At 39.3% G+C, this 21556-nt stretch overlaps 1 protein-coding gene across 12 annotated transcripts in view; it reads right to left on the bottom strand.

The window, feature by feature from the left end:
* The window catches only part of TNRC6C (trinucleotide repeat containing adaptor 6C), a 139148-nt gene that overhangs the window by 93818 nt on the left and 23774 nt on the right, over positions 1-21556 (bottom strand). For all 12 annotated transcript variants that reach the window (XM_064369392.1, XM_012453620.3, XM_064369393.1 and 9 more), the window contains exon 2: positions 742-841. In XM_064369392.1, coding sequence (XP_064225462.1) covers positions 742-804 — 63 coding nt within the window. In that variant the 5' untranslated portion in view covers positions 805-841. The remainder of the gene's footprint in view (positions 1-741; positions 842-21556) is intronic.

The following is a 21556-nucleotide window of genomic DNA, read 5'->3' on the forward strand; positions in this document are numbered from 1 at the left end:
TAATGTATAGAATGTACACATCTATGAAAGTTTATAAGCAAACTTTTAACTGAAAATTTTAAAAATGAGTTTTTGCCCAGTTAATTTATTATAATTAGTGGGAAAAATGTGTAACTGTCTACATGCCATTGATTACATGACAATATTAATCTAAAGGCAAAAAATTCTATCTGAGCTCATTTAAGTGCTATAATTTTAACAGCCTCTGACAAGTACACAGTTTAAAGTACAAGATACATTAAACTAGGTAGGAACAAAGACAAATGGTGTAACTTGGTATTTTAAATGCCATAAAATTCGAGCTTGACTATAAAGTTTACAGTAGGGCTTTTATTTTTAATCTTTACTAATAGGATTTGTAAAAGAACATTTGCCAAAGCTGCAAAAAAAATTATTTCTAGCTTTTCTAATAAGATCACTTGAATGGCCCTTTCTTCATTTATTGGACACGGCTGTTCAGGACAGTTCATTTTAAGTAGAATAACATGGACACACTTTACCACCACAAACCAAAACACAGCTTCCTTAAAACACAGCTCTAATATGCCTAGTTCCAAGTTAGACATTTATGGCTGTCACCTGTATTTATTTCACCAGTAGGATATCTATTATTCGCTAATTATAGACGTGGCATATTGATTTAAAAAGTAACAGAATGAAACTTTGTCATGTAAGGGTTATGACAATACAAATGAGACACACAATGATACAAAGACAATGAGGTAGAAACTTCAAGCAAACCTTTTTCTGAGCACCTTCCTTCTTTTTCTTTTCTTCCTGCTTTTTCTTTTTCTTTTCTTCCATCAAACGTTCCTCTTCTTGTGTTTCTTGCTCTTTCTCCCTATTAAAGAAAACTAGTGTAAGTATAATGATCATGTTAAGTCAAAAAATGAAAAAGCATTAGCTGCTGAAAGTCTTAAGTCAGAATTTCGCATATGGGATACAGAACAACACTCTGAGGTATTAGAAAGGGATACTTGCCAACAGCACAGCAGGAAGTCAGTGACTGGTTGGTCTTACATTCAGCCCACACTGTAGAGCACCAACCTATCATGAGGCATTGTGTTGGGGATAAGGGCACAATATCGCGTAAGATACAGCTTCTACAGTCCAGCCCCCAGTATGTATTTGAGAAATACAGACCACTATATTACTCAAAGTGCTACCTCAGGGACCACCATCATTAGAATCATTGGGGTACCTATTAAAAACATAGATTCCTAGTTTCCACCCTAGCACAACCAAATCAGAATCTTATGTACACTATAATTATGTTTATTTGATAAGCTAATTTTTTTAAAAAACAAAGATTCCCATACAGCATGGTGAGCTACCATAAAGATACCCTGGAGCACACCATAGAGCAATTCTGCTCAGAAGAGGTCACAGCAGCCTATGAGCTAGTGCTGAAAACTTGAAGAGTTTGGCTGGCATAGGGTGTTATGTCAGTGATCGATTCATTGACTATTTGCTCCAAAGTCACCCTTAAACATTTGCTCTGCAATAATGACCAAGTTCCTTTAAACATTTCTCCTTTCAGAGTACAATGTGGAGCTTTCTCAGTAGAGGGCACCCTAGGGACACTGCAGGAGGAAAGTGCCCTTCTGTTTCTAGCTGCTAAGAGGAGTGAGGGTAGGTGTGTAGGTGTGAGGCCATCCTGCAATGGCTCCAGCCATGGGCCCAGCATGGGTGGTTTCTCAGCAACCTTGTGGTTCTGGTGTGGTCTAGTGTCACCTTCTCATGACCATCTCAACACAGACACTGAGGGCCCAGGTCTCCTGCCACTCACCCCATCCACAGAGTTGTCCCTTGTGATCCTCCCTGGCCTTGGAGGGGGGCCTCCTTCCAAAGTTGGTCCTTCCTTGGGCACTTCTCTCAGACCTAGGTACCATATAGTTTTCTAGAGATACCCTTTTCTCACAGTTTAATTACTCCTTATATTAAACTTTCCTTGTTTATATCACTGTGTGGTTTCTAAATCCCAAATGGACCCAGACTGATACAGGTGGGAAGGATTTAACAGACCACGCAGAAGGAAAAACATACACAAAAGTCTTAGCAAAATATCATCATCTATCCATTTATGTTCTGAATTTATTTAGTTTGTTTTTAATGTGTAAATGTGTTTTCCATATAACTACATGCATAAGGAATTTCAATCTAGTGTTAGTTTATCCATATTTAAATAACTATCATAATAAAAATAATTTAAATTACATGGTGGTGGGTATGTCTTAATGAGCATTTTTCTTTAAACAGTAGGTCTCAGTCTTTGTCCTTCAGAATTACCTGAAAAGCTTCAAAAATATCCAATGTCTGCAACTCATGCCAGGGAAATCTCTGGGAATGGAACTCAAGCACTGGCAGTTTTTTAAAGCTTCCAGATGTGACTCCATTTTCAATCAAGGTTGAGAAACATTGTTTTTAAAGGAGGTGTGCACATGTATCCAGTTTGGAAAATGATTATCCATTATTTTAGATGATACTTTCCAGGAAAGTTTTCATGTTAAAAGGCACAGAAACATAAGAAATCTGCACTTACAACCTTTATATAAGGGACAGGCAACCCTTATGAGTGATGCTGTGCTATTATCAGGCTGAAGCCAAAATCTAGGGGAACAGTGGGCACAAACCAAGCACACAGTAACTGCCCACTGCTACTGTTATATTTCCTTAATCTACAGCACAATGAGATCCGTAAGCTATCTCCCAATACTAAGCTTAGTAAAGTAGACAAGTACAAGCTGTATTTTAAAGGATATTTAATAAATGGAATAAACATGATTTTTGCTTAATTCTATCAATCTACAAATTAGTTACAGCTAGCTATTCCTCCAGCAACACAGTTCAGATTTTACTTTAATGGTAAGATAGAACGTTGTAAATAAAGAGCCCATGTAGCTACGAGATCTTACACTTTCCTACCTGTGTTCGTGTTTAGGTGACAAAGTCTAATTCAGATGTTTACTCTTTAACAAAGTTTCTCTAATGTCCCCCTAGCTAGCAGTAATCTCTTCTAGCTCCAATCTTCAGTGTTCGATTTCTGCTATTTTTCATTAATAATTTTTTTAAAACATCAACATCTAATCACATTTTTACTTTATAGTCTTTGGATATCTTTAAGAAACTTCTATGACTATACATATATCTATTTCATACTATTTATTCTTTTTTGCACTCTTCTTTTTCCACTTAATGATATACTGCAATATGCATGGGGAGGCTGTTTGTTCCCATCTCTACACGGTATGCTTAAGGTTGCTATTTCCTGACTTTTTAATTTTTTTTTGAGACAAGGTCTCACTCTGCAGCCCAGGCTGGAGTGCAGTGGCACAATCTTGGTTCACTGCAACCTCCACCTCTTAGGCTCAAGCCATCATCCCACCTGAACCTCCCAAGTAGCTGGGGTTACAGGCATGTGCCACCACGCCTGGCTAATTTTTGTATTTTTTGTAGAGACAGGGTTTCACATGTTGCCCACACTGGTCTCAAACTCCTAACCTCAAGTGACCTGCCCAACTTGGCCTCCCAAAGTGCTGGCATTACAGGTGTGAGCCACCAAATTCAGCCTAATTTGAGACCTTAACAGTTTAACTCCTGTAATGATGACTGTGGGTTTGGCTCTTACTTGCATCACTACTTTAAGTCAAATCCATAAACAGCATTTGCCTTATAAAGAATCTGTAAATGTGGCCAGGTGCAGCGGCTGTTTTCTACTCTTCGTTATTGCTTCTATTTGAGGGTGCTTGATTCAACCTGATCTTCTAACCCTCCTCCTGAGTTTTTATTGTGGTCTTTAAAACTGCTGAAAACTTTCTTGCGCTCTTGAATGCTCCTTTTCCACAACACCCTGTTCTTGTTTTAGGTATGCAAAATCATCTCTATTCTTTTTTCTGAAAATCTTCTAAGTTTTCTGCATATCTTTGTTTCGTCTCTGGATGTTTCTTCCCTTAAAGACTCTGATCTGAAAGCCTTTCAACTGTGTAGTAATCCTTGGTTGTCTGTTCAGGCACTGAAATTCCAATTAGGAGCTTTGTATGTATGGGCTGGATTTCCTTCACAGTGGGTTTTGCTTTAGGGATATTAGGTAGGGAACTGGCTGTTTTACTAGTACAGCCTCAAATGCCAAAACATGCAGTTCCCCCCATCCCCTCGATCACCAGGGTGCTTTATGTATAGTATTAGCTACTAGACCCTAACCACCCAGAACTGCTCCACTGCTGAAATTGTAGATGCAACTATCATGCATTCTGACCATAACTTCCTCTTCTTATCACTATTTCCACAGCACCTGTTCTTCGTCCTCACTGAATCTTTCTACTTCCCGACTCTTCCATTTTCCTCTGAGCTATTTTAATCGGTTCTTTTCCTAGAGAGCCTACACCTCAAGTCCATCTCATATGTCTACTAATTCAATCATCAGGAAACTATACAACTAACATGTGCTATTTATTGTGGTAAGCACCAGGGATGAGAAGAAGGATGGAGGGAGGCAGGGACTGATTTCATTTAATAAATAATTTCTGAACAATAGCTTTGTTTATTTTTATAAACAGAGATGGGGTTGTACTATGTTGTCCAGGCTAGTCTCGAACTCCTGGCCTCAAGTGATACTCCCACCTTAGACTCCCAGAGTGCTGTGATTACAGGTGTGAGCCACCGCATCCAGCCTGAACAACAGCTTTGTAAGTGCTCTGGGATTATAGCAGGAAGCAAGATAAGAATACATATACTTTCAAGAATATTCACATAAGTGAGTAAAACAATCATCACTTTAACAACAGCAACATGTACAAAATGAAGTGAGAATATGACAAGATGAACATCTACATCTGCCTGGGTGCTGGACTCCTGCTTATAAGGTTATCTTTCTGATACAGTCAGGGAAGCCACATGTCCTGGCTTTAAATGAAATTATGAGCTTCCCCTGTCCTCTGGGCTATAAGTGCCTTGGTAGGAGGACTCTCTTCTGTTCTGCGTCCCTGAGAAGAATGTGTTGCCCTTCAGGGCATTTCTGGTACCAATTTCTGGTATGTAATCTCAGCTGAAATTTACAGTAGAGAAAATCTTCTGTAAGTATACTTTCATGAAAAACTTTATTTTCTGACATGATCAAGTAGTACTTAAAAAGTTACTATCTACCTTGCAGAGTTACTAAGAATATACACTTGGATTTGAAAAGTGTTTTCACCTATTCAAAGAGGAAAAAACAAATGTATCAATTAAATGGAGAGTCAATTTGTATTTTTTCTAAGTTGTAAAATAAATTTGTAAGTCAAGAAGCAAGAATAATAAAGAAAAGGAATGGCCAGGCTGGGAGAATTTTACTTTTTCATCATAGAACTTTTTCTTTTTAAAATTACATTTAAATACACATGATTAACATACATTTGTAAATATAATCTTATCATGCTCCCCCCACCCACCCCTGCGGACGACAATTTGCTTTCCTGTTTCTGACATGCTTGGCATCCCTTATCCACTCTTGCTCCCTCTTCCATATCCATGCCAAATATCTGCTCCCCCCATGACCCACGTTAAAACCACCCAGTTCCTATCTGTGTTTTTGTCCCTGCTCATGTAATTATATGAAAACATATACACTTATACATTTTTACAAAGATTTTATCAGATCATTGTTGGCATAACTGGGATTATGTTACATAAACTTCCATTTCTAATGGCTCCATAACGTATCACTGTGTGAATGTTATCGTATTATTCAGTCATTCTTCTATTCATACATATTCACTTCATTTCCAGTTTACTGCCACTACAAAGAACTCCAGCTGTCGTACACAGCTCTGCTGAAGAGAATAGCATCCTTCGATTGGCATTTCAGCTTATGTTTCAGTAGCAATGGGAACTAGGTAAGGAGGAAATCTGATATGGACTCAACTGCTGGGCCCAGAGCAAGTCTGAAGGGCCAAATTGGATATAAATTACCTGTATCTCATATGGTGAGGCATACTATAAAGGATCCCTCTGTACTGAGTTTTACTAGAAAGAAAACATTTTTTAATAATCTGGGTTTTCCATTTGTTTGTTTTATTCTCAAATAATTTAGCAATCACAAGATTAGGAGGCTCTGGGTAGAAAAAGGAGCAACACTCATACTTTGGAGGCGGCTAGGAGGAGGAAGGGGTGAGAAGATTTCCCACAAGTGGGCCTCTGTGGGTATCATTTCAGTGTTCCTAGTTAAACTGTAGATTTTCCAAAAATAAATCAAACAATGATTTTTCTATTTTTTTTCAGAGGGTTTGATGGAGAAAGATAATGATTCAAAAGGTCAAACTACGTAGGTAGGTAGGGAATCCAGCCACCTCATGCAAAACTATTCTGGATGAAAAATGTTACAAATTACCAGTCTTTTTGTTAGTTGATTATTTGCTATATTTGTAAAAGAAGAGAATTCGATAAAAGAGGGCAGGGGCCTGTTTTTGTCTTTGAGGTTTAGTTACCAGAAATTGTAAATGTTTCTCATTCTCTGTCTCACTCACCTACAAAGAACACCAGAGCCTATACTCTGAATTTATACTGGCTAGACTCCAATGTCATGTTATCAAAACATTCACATACGCGCACGCATGCTCGTGTGTGTGTGTGTGTGTGTGTGTGTGTGTGTAAGGGACAGAGAAGGAGGGGGAGAGGGGAAGAGAGAGAGAGAGAAGGCGTGTGTTACATGCCACTATTTTGAAACTGACTAATTCAATTAGAATTTCCTTTCAGTGTTTATGTTAGGAAGGGCTGGTAAAATGTTATCAGACAAAATTAAAAAGAGAAGGGGACGGAAATGGTATGCTATGCAGTTGTCATAGAAATAGTTAAGGTCTTAATTTATTCAACATGTGTTTGACTACCTGCTATGAGCAGGAAGTATTTGCTAGACCTTTGTGGGCCGTATGAGAAGGGTAAGACAAAATGGTCTTAGCCTTGAGCATAAAATCTAAAAGGAAAGACAAGGTAAAGCTTTAATTATATTTAAGACTCTATAGACTATGGAAAGAAACAGAATAGAGAGTATGCTTGGTATTTAGAGTCACAAGAACTTGGTTCTAAAGTAAAATAAAGTCACTGGTATACAGAAGGTCAGAAGGTCCAAAGTCTGTAAGCCAGTATATCAGATGGACTACCTGTAAGAATGCTTAAGTCACTCAGCATGACACTTGGACTTGGAGTGGAAAAGGCAACTCATTGCCAAATGGCTCTGACCAACAGGACCAGGAGTTGGGAAGAAGACTTGTGGTTGACAGACTCTGCGGTCTTCTGATTTCCACACTTTTGTATGATCCCTTCCCGTGGCGTATGAGAGATTAGTGACTTGCTTCTAACCATTTGAGTATGGCAAAGGTGTATGCCACTTTCTGGCTGTGTTATGTAAGACTCCAACTTTCTAGCAGACTGGCTTTAGAGTCTCCCTCTTGGCTGCTGGCTTTGAAGAAACAAGCTGTTATGAATCCTACTGCTGCAAGGAACAGCATTCAGCCAGCAGCCTGAGGAAGTCTGGATGCCAACTGCTCCCCAGTAGAGCCTCCAGATGAAAACCTAGCCCTGGCCTTGACTGCACAGCTTTACAGAGGGCCCAGGTGAGTGCAGTCTCCTGAACCCACAGAAACCACGCAATAGATGTGCACTGCTTTAAGCCACTACATTTAGTGGTATTTGTCATGCAGCACAGAAAACCAAACTAGGTAGTGATTGATTCAGGCCTTCTGGGGCTGGGCAAGATGGATTATGAAAGCTATAGCCTCTCTCTCCTGCCAATTACAACAACAAAAAAACTGGACAAAGTACAATATAAACACAATTAATGAAAAGTAACAAAAGTAGGTGGTTTGGGGAGAGGAGTTAAAATGTAGGGAAGGCAATCTGTGTAGGGGTGACTTTCTCATTTCCTTCTCTCAAACCCAGGGGGTGGGCCCCCATCTGTGCTGTAGCAGGTGTAGCACTGATGCCTGGAGAGAAACCCCATCTTTCTCAGCAGAAGACTAAGAAAAGAAGCACCCATGAGCGGGATGTATCCCAGGAGAGTCAGGGATCCCAGAGAGAAATCAGCTGGAAAAGGGAATCCCCCAGTTCTGTGTACAAACCTTTACCATTTGGGGTTCACCTTTGAGTTATGCATTTATGGGATCCCATAAATGCAGACCCAAAACAGTGCAACAAAGGCTCTGAGATCTGAACTCCGATGTCAACACCCCACTGACCCAAGCCTCAGACTAATTCCTGCATGTGGGCCAGGCCCAAAGCAGCAGAGTGAGAGCCTAGTACTGAACTGCCATTGGAACCCCGAACCTAACCAGGCTGATCGCCTGCTAAAATAAAAACAAAACCAACATTCTCTCTCTCTCTCTTTTTTTTTTTTACTTTCAACAACTTGAATTCAAACATACTCCAAAAAACCAACATTCTCTAGAGGAGTCTGATAGTACTCAAAGTCTGTATCACATATTCAAAATGTCCATGATAAAGACACTAAAGACACTAAAATGTCTCCTCATACAAAGAACCAGACTATGCGGCCAACTGTCAGGGCAAAAGACTATAGACACCAATGGCCAGATGACTCAAGTTTTGGAATTATCAGACAATGGCTTTAAAGCGGTTATTGTAACTATGCTCCAGGAGGTAAATAAAGATATATACACTTGAACAAGTGGGAATACAGAGTTCACAGTAGAAAAACAGAACAATAAAATATAAACAAATAAAAATTTAGAATCAAGAAACTAAAACTTCTGAATTAAAAACTTCACTGGATAGGCTCAAGAGAAGAATGGACACGAAAGAAGAAAGACTATATTAACAGAGAAACAGAAACTATCCAATCTGGAAAACAAAGAAACCAAAAAAGCACGAACAGAGTCCCAGGCCCAACAGCCATGTCACTGGAGGCCCAGAGGTGAAGAAGGAAGATTAGTGAAGAAAAAAATATTTGACGAAATTGTGGTGAAAAACTTTCCACATTTGGTGATATACATTAAATTTATAAATTCAAAAAGCTCTGTGAATACCAAACAAGATATACTCAAAGAAAACTACACCTGGATATAATGTATACTAAATGTAAGCAGCCAAACTCAAAAGGCTATGTTGCATAGGGTCCATTTATATAATAGTCTAGAAAAGGCAAAATTGTAGGAACTGAAAATAGACCAGTAACTGTCAGGAGGAGGAAGGGACCGGCCACAAAGGGGCAGTACGAGGGAGCTGGTTTGTTGGGCAATGGAATTATGCTGCATCTTTATGTGATGATGGTTATATGGTTGTATGCATTTGTTAGAACTCACATAATTGTACACCAGAGAGTGAATGGTATTACAGCTAAACTTTTAAGAAGTGAACAAAAGGAATGACAGAAAACAAAATGTAAAAAAATTAGAAATGTTTATGGTGGGAAGGGTTCAGGAGAATGCTGAATCCTTCCCTTGCGTCTCCCGCTGACCCTGACTCCTGGCCTGATGAAAAGTGGGGTTTCAATGAAATGAAGAAGGTATGTGTTGGGGGGCACTGAGGAGGGTGCAGGGCTAAAGATAAAGGTCTTATTAACCAGAGAACCATGCACCATAAGGCACGGGGGGAAGATCTGGAGAAAAGGATGAGGAAACTTCAGAGCAGCACTGGGATTTGACTACTGGTTAGGAAAAGATGACAGCAGGGACCTATAATTTGCAAGGGTGGTGAAGAATCTTGGAGATGGAAGAGAAGTATGATAAAATCAGTTGGCCCCAGTTATGTCAAAGGAACCCTGATATTATTTTCATTTTAGAGTTAGTACAGACTTCAGCCCCAAGATTTAATTCTCAAGACTCACTATTATTATGACTAAAACAAAACAAGACAAAATCCAGCAGCCCAGTATGGAGCTATTGCAGCCTGAACTGACCACACTTCTTAAGAAACGGCATCTCTTGCTTCTCATCTTTTAAACATCTTATGGTGCTTCTTGTCTAGCCACTGACATAGCTATTCCATTTCCTTGTTTTAGCAATGTCTTTCTAAAGTATCTTCTTCCATTTGGCTTTTTATCACAGAACAAGTGACGCTTCTCATTTTGGTTGGCTGTCTCTGTGAAACAAGGTTGATGAACTGTATCCGTTACTTTACCACTCAGCTTCCTTTCCTCCTCCCATTGGTATCCGTATCCTCATTTTCCTCTCACCCACAATCTGTGGACATTTAGGGCTAGTGGCTCCAGGGATGCATTATGTGCCTGACTAATGGAAGGGCACAGCGTCCCCTGGGCCACAGTGCTTAGATCCATGGATGACAATGGATGTGAACCAAACAGAATCAGAGCGCTGGAAGTTACTGTAACTACCTTTCAACCAGAGCGAGCCAAAAAATGAAGCCAACACCAAAGAAGGGAACTAAGAAATGGAGAGAAAAACTAGGTGTCTGTCAGATATGCCCTTTGAGTCCAGGAATAAGTTGTGTTTGCAGCCTGGTATCTCAGTGCTTTGCCCTCCCCTGACCAAGGGGTGAGCATGAGACTCATACTAGGTCAATCAAGACACATCTTGGAATGGGAACTCTGAATTGAAGTGGCAGATAGCTGGAGCGGATTCACCGCACTGACTGTGCCCTACAAAACCTGCCATCAATACCTGCTACCTAGATTCTCTAGGCTGCATGGTTGTGTCTTGGTTTTTCAGCTTGTCCTGAAATTTTGTCATCTACCCTCACATCCTTCCAAATGTTCCCTCTTTTTTCGCCCTTAAATTATACAGTTGCTTCCCACTGCCTGTAACCAAAGAATCCTGATAATGCAGTTTATCAACAATCTATTTAAATCTAGGCTTACTCAGTAAGCAATGAATGGCTGCGGCATTGATTATGATTTGTCTTAACTAAGTAGGCTCGGTAAACAGTTTTACTAGTATAAAAATTACTTTAGTATTACTATATTAACATAATTACTTTAATATTACTGTATTAACATGTCCATTACAAATATGGGAGGACTGGTGTTTTTGAGAAAGGATCTCGCTCTTTCTCCCAGGTTAAAGTGCAGTGGTGTAATCATAGCTTACTGCAGCCTTGAACTCCTGGGCTCAAGCAACCCTCCCACCTCAGAATCTTGTGTAGCTGGGACTACAGGCACACATAACCATGCCTGGCTAATTTAAAATTTTTTTTGTGGAGACAGAGTCTTGCTGTGTTGCCCACACTAGAAGTATGGGAGTTTTAAGTACCATGTTGTGAAACCTTTTCTTCATTTCTGAGTTTAAAGTCACCTCAAATTAAGCCAGAAAATGAAAGTGTAATTTTAATAGCACTCTACTTTCACAATCAAATATATAATGACACACACGTGTGTGTGTGTGTACTTTAAATGTGCTAAAATAATAGAAAACCTCCGATCAGTCTGTCAGATACAGTAGTCCTTGCTGGTACATCCTGGCCTATGTGTTAGAGCAGTTATTACCAATGCTCAGGATTTCATTGTTTCCTAGAAATCTTAGAAATATGTACCGTGTAACCACTGATAAGCATAATGCTTTTCACAAAAAACTACTAAGGAGTTTGGAGATGGGGAATTTACTGCCTCTCAGCACCAAACTCTGCTTTTTGCCTGCTCTGTGAAAATGGATCTGTGACCTTTAACTATTTTTCCTTTGCCAGCTGGCATGATGTTCAGCCAGGGCACTAGAGAGACACAGTGGGAGAAGAGTTTTGCCTCCTGGCCGGAGGGCTCCCTGGCAGGCTCCTGCAGGCACACTCCAGCCATGTCACCACCCCTGTACAGGCGGTTTTGTAGCACAGTGCCTCTGGTGAGATGCTTTCCCATGAAGTGCTTTCAAGTTCTGTCAACACAGCATCACAGTGACTTCTCTGCCACCCCGAGAGCCATGGCTGTGATCTCTCACTGGATGTTCCACCTCAGGCCGGGGGCAGCGGTCTCCTCCTTATTTGTGCTATTCCTGCATTCTCCAAGGCTTTCTTTACTCTGACTAGCCAACCCCTCATTATTCTAATCCCGTTACAGTTGACAATTCTTGACAGTAAACTTACCCTGTTCACATCACTGTATGGTTTCTCTCTCTTGACTGATGGAGGAGCCCATAAATTAGAGCTTATCTCAATCCTGTCAATAAACTGGAGACTTCTAAATACTGTCACACCAATCAATAAATAAAATTCACAAATGTGCCTAAATGAATAAATTACATCAAAGTACAAAACAACAAGCTGTATTTAATTCATAGTACAAAGACCTGAAACATCAACCCTGACAGATGGAGGGAAAGAGTTATTTTTTCCTTGAATTTGGCATTTGCCTGTTTTTTTTTTTTTTTTTTTTAACTCCCTGGTATTTCTGTGTTCTGAAACTTGTGGCATATTTGGGCAAGTTTAGAAAAGGGTCTCCTTCATGATTACAAAAAAGAAAGAACAAAGTCCCAGCACCATATAAGCATCAGCCAATTACTGAAGTAATGAAGCAGACCCTGGGACAGTTATCAATATGAGAAGTGGACTGCAGATGATCCCCAGGGTAGCCTTCTATTCAAAGGTTTTGTAATTCTGTGAACTAAAAGGACTGTTAACTGTGTGGATTCCGTTTCAGAAGCCATTAAACTAACTTGTGCTCAAAGTCAGGTTTGAATTTGGGAGAGCAGGTGAGCATACAAGACCTGGGCAGAAATAGTTTAATGGCAATCTGCAAAAGAGAAAAATCAAAGATAAAAAGAGATGATACCATCATCTACCGAGCCCCTTGATCCAGAAACCTCAGTGAAGCCCAGGGTTTGCATGTGAGGATAGTAGGAGAGTTTCAGGGGTTTACACTAGAGTAATAAGCTGATAAAGGACATGAATGTCTGCCTAAATAGCTTCTTTTTTTGAGACAGTCTCAATCTGTCACCCAGGCTGGAGTGCAATGACACGATCTTGGCTCACTGCAACCTTCGCCTCCCGGTTCAAGTGATTCTCCTGCCCCAGCCTGAGTAGCTGGGATTACATGCGGGTACCACCACGCCCAGCTAATTTTTGTATTTTTAGTAGAGACGGGGTTTCACCACGCACCATCATGCACACCCAGCTAATTTTTGTATTTTTAGTAAAGATGGGGTTTCATCATGTTGTCCAGGTTGGTCTCGAACTCCTAAGCTCAGGTGACCTACCCACCTCTGCCTCTCAAAGTGTTGGAATTACAGGCATGAGACACTGTGCCCAGCCAATAGTTTCTATAATGAAACAAAGTAGAAAAAAAAAGTGACTGATTATATTGGTGCAGGAAAAAACACCCACAGGTACTAAGAAGCTTGCTGATATTTCACATTAAAAATGTGAAATGTAAAAACTTAAATTTCATAAATGATGAGAAAAACTTACCTGAAAAATATCAATAAATGAAAAAACATTTTAATTTTCTGTTTTCAAGCACACAACAGGTTCAGATGCTGCCCACCCCCACAAAAATTTAGATCCTAAGGGAACTATCTAATAAGAAAAAAAAAGTGTTCTAATTAAGTTTAGTCTTTAGTCATTCATTTAACAAACACAGAGCAGTATACTGATTACTGGAACAAACTGAGATTACATTTGAGACCATGACCTGCATAGTCCCATACTTTGTATACTAACAAGTATTTATTAGTTATAGCTTGTTGTTTCTGTACCTTAAACGACTTGCTGGAAATTACTATCTTAAATCAAAAACTCAAATTGAAAGCATAAAACTTGTATGAACTGTACATCTAATACTATGTTCATACACCAATCTCAAGAAGCAAATGTTTCCTATTACTCTCATAAAGTAAATGTACTGCTAACTGCCACCTTTTGGCTTTCTGATTTCTTTTAAAATAAAAAAAAATGATAGAGCCAGATGCGGTGGCTTCACACCCGTAATCCCAGCACTCTGGGAGGCAGAGGTGGGTGGATCAGCTGAGGTCAGGAGTTCAAGACCAGCCCGGCCATCATGGTGAAACCCTGTCTCTACTAAAAATGTGTAGCCAGGCGAGGTGGCAGGAGCCTGTAATACCAGCTACTCAGGAGGCTGAGGCTGAGGCAGAAGAATCACCTGAACCCTGGAGGCGGAGGTGGCTTGTGAGCCGAGATTGCACCATTGCACTTCAGCCTGGGCAATAATTGAGACTCCGTCTCAAAAAAATAAAATAAAAAAAGTAAGTGTAGAGTTTACCTCCTCCAAGACTTTAACGGAACCACATCTACTAATGGATTAACACATACTCAGAGGTAGCCTAAAATCTGCCAAAGTACTTTACTATTTGATTCATCCTCTTTGTCTTTTATGGATTCACATTTAACCATAAGGACACATACATGTTCTATAAGGGAAGAAAAAGTTTCCCTAGCATTCAGGTCTAAAAGTGAGTTTTTTTTGTAGGTACCTCACACAGGTGACATATTCATGTACTAGACAGCTTCTTTTATGCCCTAGCATGTGTGTGCATGGGTAGGCTTTATTAAATCATCTTTTGTGCCTCTTGATAGCCAGAAAGCACGATGGGAAAAAGCTCAGGGAATTTGTAAAAAAGTCAGCAATTCTCTGGGGGTCTAAGGCAACATAATCCAACTGTGAAGGTTTCCAATGGTTTTGCTTAATCTGAAGACAAAACTTAGAAAATCAAACAATCCTCCATAAATAACTGAGGATACTAGGGCAGCAGACAGGGTGAAGTGATAGTCTCTGGAAAAACTAATGATGCAAGAGCTGTCATTTACTCAGCACTGGGCTTGGAAGGTCTTTGAAATAGATGATCTCATTCGTTCCTCAAAACAATCTTGTTGAGATAGGTATCACCTGCATCTTCAAGGACAGGATCAGAGAATGAAGCTCAGAGGATCTCTGTGTACAGACACAGACAGTAAGTAACAGAGTCGTCATCATTCAACTGAGGTCTGACTGAGTTCCAAGCATATGCTGCATCCATTATACCACATTGTATCCCTAAAGAGCACATATTCTTCATTATGGTCAAACAGTAACAGCCATATGCTTCAAACTTACAATACACTGATGGTAAGGCTAATCTCAGTTTTTAGAAATTGAAGAGCATAATCAAAACAATTTCTTAGAGTACAAGCGAAGCTGCTGTAACAAAGAGACCCCCAAATACAACATGCTCAAGATGTTTCTTCCCCATAGTCCAGAGAGGCTGGCCAAGCATCCTTGTTCCAAGTTTGTTTTATTCATTAGAGGAAGGAAAAGAGGCACTGAAGAGCAAATTACTTCCTTTTTGGTTCATGCCCTGGAAGTTTATGTATTATTTCTGTTCACGTTTAAGTGACCAGAACTTGCCCATATCTAGACACAAGGAAGGCTGGGGAAAATGTCCCAAGATGTACCCATCTAAAACTCCTTTCAAAAGGCAGATGGAGAGAATGCATTCAGGGATTTAGTCAACCATCTCTGGAACCAATAGATGGCCTGCCCACCTTTACACATAGATAAAAAATAATTTTTCTAAAAAAAACCCCAGTTATACATACAAATTTCAGTTTGTGTGCTAAATGTACAAACAATACATAAATCGAACCCCTGAGATTCGACTCTACAGGAGTATGACAAAAATGATTTTAGCCAGAAACAACTTCAAGGGATCAACATGTCATCAGTTACCTGCTATAGCTACAGAAAAATCCTATTAATACTTCCACAGAATAACCAGCAACATACATTCCTGGTAACCCTTACAGAATGAATATGTTATAAAATACCAAATTTTATACCTAATCTAAGATACCTTCAAATATAAGATGCACCATTATTTTATGCATCACTAAGAAAGAAAAATGCTGCCAATTATATCATGACATATATGCCATTGTCTGTAAGATGCATGTCAGTTTCAGAGATGTTCAAAATGGGAAAAATGTGCTTCAGAACAAATGCAATACAGTATGCCCCCGAAGTAACAAATCAAACTGATTGACTCTATGAAATTACTGAATAAAAACCAATTAGATAATGGAAGGCAAATTGTTATAGTTGGTAGTAGGCCATTCTTTATGGTGATAATATAGATAAACATTATACTGGGGCCATATCTACACTTCATGAATTAAAAAAACTTAACTCTGTGGGAAAGACAGACAATTCCCTTCACAATACATTCATTATAGCATGCTAATAAGAAGTGCAGGGTGCTATGAGAGCACTTAAGAGGAAGGATTATGGCTGGTCAGGAGGTCACAGAGGATTTCCTATGAAAGTGAGCTAAGTTCTGAAGAAGACCTGGTGGCACAGCAGGGGACAACAAGCATGAAAGCTCTGCAGTGGGAAGGCACACGGGATGTTGGAGAAATGGCAAGATGATGTGGGGGCCTAAAGGCTGCAGGGCAATCAAAGAAATGGCTAGACCCAGTCTGGTGGGGTAGACTAAGGCTAAATTTTTTTGTCTTTATCTTCATAGAAGATAAATGAGAAGCCAATGAAAAACTTTAAGCAAGGAAATAACATCAATTATTTGAGATCATTCTGGCTCCTATGTGGAATGGATTTCAAGAAGGTAGGAGTGGACTGGTGGAAACCAGTGCGTAGGCTACTGCAGTCAGCATAAGAGTTTAGACTCGGTAGTTTAGATCTGGGGATGCAAAGCAGGGTCTGAACACTATTTAGGAGATAAAATGAACAGAACTTGGTGATGAACTGGATATGTGCATAAGGGAGAGGGAGGTGTCAAGAACAATCCCTAGGCTTCTCACCAGTGTGACTAAGTGTATGGTGGCACCGTTCACTAAGATAAACACTGGAGAATGACACGCTGAGTTTGAGATGCTTGAGACATTAAACTAGGGAAGGAAGCTGAATATAAAGCTCCAGAGTTCAGAGGAAAGATTCACACTGGAGAAAAATTTCAGGAGATGTCAGTGCAGAAATATAAATCAAAGTGAGGGTTATAGCTGAGATCAGGTTCTAAGAAGGGAGTTTCAGAGTAAACAGAAAAGAGGGCTTGGGATGGGGGATGGGGGCTTAGAAATAACAGCATTTAAAGATCAGGCCCAAGGGGATGATTCACTCATTCAAACATCTGTCCATTATTTGCACAACATTTATTAATAACTGGCCACACAATGTGCCAGACTTGATTTTAGGTGTAAGGATATCCAGTGACAAGATACGTAAGATCTCTATTATGAAGAGCTTACAGTTAGTGGGTGAACAAATAAAAACACAGGTAAATAAACAAAGTAATTCCAGTTTTTCATAAGTAATTTCATAAGTACTAAGAAGACAATAAAATTGGCATTGCAACTCAAATTCCATGACTGGCACTAATTAGCAACTGAAAACTTTCCAAAATGGTGAGTTAACTACTAAGCAAGTCCCAGACAAAGGACAGTCTTCCCTGAATGTATATGACAGTTGCTTTCCTGAGTTTCCAGAAACTCAGCATATATTACAACAGTATAAAAAATGTAAACATGTAAAACAGGTTCTGAGCTTCAATAAATTTTTAACCTACATAATATCCAGAGGAACATTCGGAAGTCATAACAGGTGCAGTAACAAGTCTTTCTTGCATGGGACTAGGTCGAGGCACAGAATACCTAGGATCTCTGGCTCCTCCCCACTAAATGCCATCATGCCCAATTCTAATCACATGACATCCTTAAATACAAGTCCATCCTTCCACAGGTGAAGGGGCTGGTCCCTCCCTTCTTCAGAACTGCCACTTTAAGACAACAAAGTAACATTTTGTTAAGTGACACAAATTCCAAGGAATTCAGATGCTCTGAGGTCTACATACTCATGACTTCTAGTTGTAGATACTTCCACCACATGAAAATTCAATCTTTCATTCAACACATATTTATGAAGAGTGTACTATATGTGCCACATGATGTTCTAGGTCCCTGCTTTCATGGAGCTTTCATTTTAGAAAGCTACAGGTCAACACAACTACTTGAAATGAAGATGATCCAGAATGTGACTCTCACATTTAAAATCTATATACCCTTGCATCTCTCAGGTTAAAGTATAAAAAGTCTCCTTGAACGTTAATGTTATTTTCCCCACTAACTGTCCTTCATTTCTAGACACATGTACCAAAAAATAGAATTTAAACATTCATTACCCAAAGAATGATGTTCAACACTGAAAGAAACAACTGCATAGTTTCAAATTCCACTGAAGCAGTGTTAAAATTTGAAAAACTGTTTGAAATACAAATAGTAGCCCCTGGTAGTAAAAATGCTCATTATAACCAAACTTTTGAGGATTCTAACTATGGTCAGATAAAACAAAAATGTAAGTTGTGAGTTTTTAACAGGGGGAATCATTAAAGCACAGGAACAATCTTCCGTGAGAACAGATTTGCAGACAGGCAGATGAACAGAAGAAATTCTGATGCTGGGAAGAAGATGCAATGGAAGAATAAAAAGCTGGAAAATGTATGTGTGTGTAAAGAGACAGGATCTCACTCTGCCACCCAGGCTACATACAGTGCAGTGGTGCTATTATATCATAGCTCACTCGACCTCCTGGGCTCAAGCGATTCTCCCACCTCAGCCTCCTGAGTAGCTGGGACTACAGGTGCAACACCACCACACCCAGCTAAGTTTTACAGTTTAATTTTTTTGTAGAGACGGAGTCTCGCTCTGTTGCCCAGGCTGGTCTTAAACTCCTGGCTTAAAGCAATCCTCCTGCCTTGGCCTCCTAAAATGCTGGGATTACAGGCATGAGCCACTGAGCCTGGCTACAGCTGATACATGTTTCTAATTAGCACAGTACTGCTGGTACACAGTTGACCACCAACTTAATTTACACTCTTATAAATGCTTACTTCTGGGGTGGGCGCAGTGGCTCATGCCTGTAACCCCACCACATTGGGAGGCTGAGGCAGGTCGACCACTTGAGGTCAGGAGTTTGAGACCAGCCTGACCAACATGGTGAAAACCCGTCTCTAATAAAAATACAAAAATTAGCCAGGCATGGTGGTGTGTGCCTGTAATCCCAGCTACTTAGGAGGCTGAGGCAGGAGAATCATTTGAACCCAGCAGGCGAAGGCTGCAGTGAGCTAAGATCACGGCACTGCACTCCAGCCTGGGCAACAGAGTGAGACTCTGTCTCCAAAAAAAAAAAAAAAAAAAAAAACCAACCAAACAAAACTCCAAACAAACAAACAAAACCTCCACAAATATAATTTGTAATGACAAGAAAATATTTTGTGTTGATGGACCATAATTTACTTAATTCCCCCATTTATTTAGGTGTTCCCATTTTACACTGTTTTTTATCACTAATCCCCTTTGTTTGTATTTGTTCTGTATTGGTGATTATTTCAGTTTGTTCTGTATTTGTGATTATTGTCTTAAGAGAGATTTTTCTTCCTAAAACAAAAGGGTATAATTAAGGGTTTCATTACCAAACTGCTTCCAAAAGCATTTTAATAATCTGTAGTTTTATTAGCTGAATACAAGTGTGCTTATTTCACAATGCTCTCATAAGCACTGAGTATTATAATTTTTAATCCTTGCTAATCTGATAGAGTATTTCAATGGCCTTACTTTACAATTCTTTGACTATTAATGAACACATTTCCCCATATTTGTTAACCCACATGAATTTCATTTTCTGTACGCTGCCTGTCTATATATCTTGGCCCATCTGTTCAGTTCTTAGTGGGCTTTTTCACAATAAATTTAGCAAGTTTTTACATGTTAAATGGATTAACCTTTAATCATGTTGCTGTAAACATTTTCCCCAGTTTTTGTTTGTCTTTTATTTTTGGCATTCACAAGTTTTAAATGCTAATCAAATTCTACAAAAGATTTTCATAAGATTTTTACTTCTATGTATAGAAATTATTCAAATGAGCGATTTATTTTTAGTTTCTAGATTTCTTAGAATTTTTTCTATTATACAGATTTATTTAAGGTTTATTTTGGTGTGTGGTAGACACTAGGATCTACCTTTTTTTTCTTTTAACTATCAGTGCCTGGGAGTCATTTAGTACACCAGGACTAAATGATCCTTCCTGTCTCTGCTCATTTGTGACAATGACTCTTCATACATCAAATTCATGTATAACAGATGGGTCTGAAGACCATTCTGCTCCATTAATAACTGCATGCTTCTGTCACAATGACACTGAATTATTCCAGTTTCATAAAATTTTGGTTATCTGCTACCACTAGGTTCCTTTCATTATTCTTTTTTTAAAGTATTTATTATTTTATCCTTCCAGATAAAATTTACAATCATATTGTCATGTTCCGAAAAAAAAAATCGTATCTTTAAAAACTAGAATTGTTGTAAACGTACAAATTAACTGACCTGAAAGCTCTGTAGGAATTAATTTTCCTATTTGAGAACATCTCTCCATTTACTTTTTTCCCTCTTTCAGTGAAACTGTCATTGATTCATTTTTTTTTTCTAAAACAGAGTTTCACTCTTGTTGCCCAGGCTGGAGTGCAATGGCACAATCTCGGTCACAGCAACTTCTGCCTCCTGGGTTCAAGTGATTCTCCTGCCTCAGCCTCCCAAGTAGCTGGGATTACTGGCATGTGCCACCATGACCGGCTAATTTTGTATTTGTAGTAGAGACGAGGTTTCTCCATGTTGGTCAGGCTGCTCTTGAACTCCTGATCTCAGGTGATTCGCCTGCCTCGGCCTTCCAAAGTGTTGGGATTACAGGCGTGAGCCACCGTGCCTAGCCCATTTCTTCATGTTTATTTCCTCTACATGTTAACCTCATTTCTAGGTATGTTATAATTTTTTAAAATTTGATTTTACATATTAGATTGAATATCCTGTGCATTGCCTGAATGTTTACTGACGGTAAGTGTCTAGGCCGGTTACTGACAAATCTACACTGCATCAAATAATGTTTTTAGCTAATCATCTCGGGTTTTCTGGGTATACAATCTGTAAATAACCTTTTTTTATGGTTTAATGTCTATTCTGTGTTTTGGTAGTCAGAATTCTAAGATTACCCCAAAGATTCCTGGCCCCTGGAGTACACATACCTTCCCCTATTCAATCAGACACGAATGTGGGTACTATTTGCAGGGACTCTGCAGATGTAATTCAAATCCCTAATCAGTTGACCTTAAGAAAGACTATCCAAGTGGGCCTGACCCAATCACATTAACCCTTTAACGATGTCAGAAGTTCAAAGTATGAGGACAGATTCAACACAGCTGCTGTTTTAAAAATGGAGGCTACAAGGCAAGGAACATGGGTGGCCTAGGAATTAAGAACAACTCTGACAGCTAGTAAGGAAACAAGGACCTCAGTCCTATAACCAAAAGGAGCTGAATTCTATCAGCAACAAGAAAGCTTGAACACCAATTCTTCCCCAGAGTATCCACATGGAAATTCAGCCTGGCTAATACCTTGACCTTGGCCTTGTGTTATCATAAGCAAAGACCCAGGCATGCCATGCTAGATTTCTGGCCTACAGGACTATGAAGTAACAATAATCATGCTTTAAACCTCTAAGTTTACATACTATACACATTTTAAGTATGTAAAAACAGAAAATGAATACACGTGTCTTATTTAACTGGCCTACCTTTAGACAGCAATGTTAAAGATTAAATGCAATGTTGCTAGCAAGTCTTAGCAGTCAGGAAATAGTCA

This window comes from Aotus nancymaae, unplaced genomic scaffold, assembly GCF_030222135.1.
Source record: "Aotus nancymaae isolate 86718 unplaced genomic scaffold, 86718_ANA_hifiasm-v0.15.2.pri h1tg000089l, whole genome shotgun sequence".
NCBI lineage: Eukaryota > Metazoa > Chordata > Mammalia > Primates > Aotidae > Aotus > Aotus nancymaae.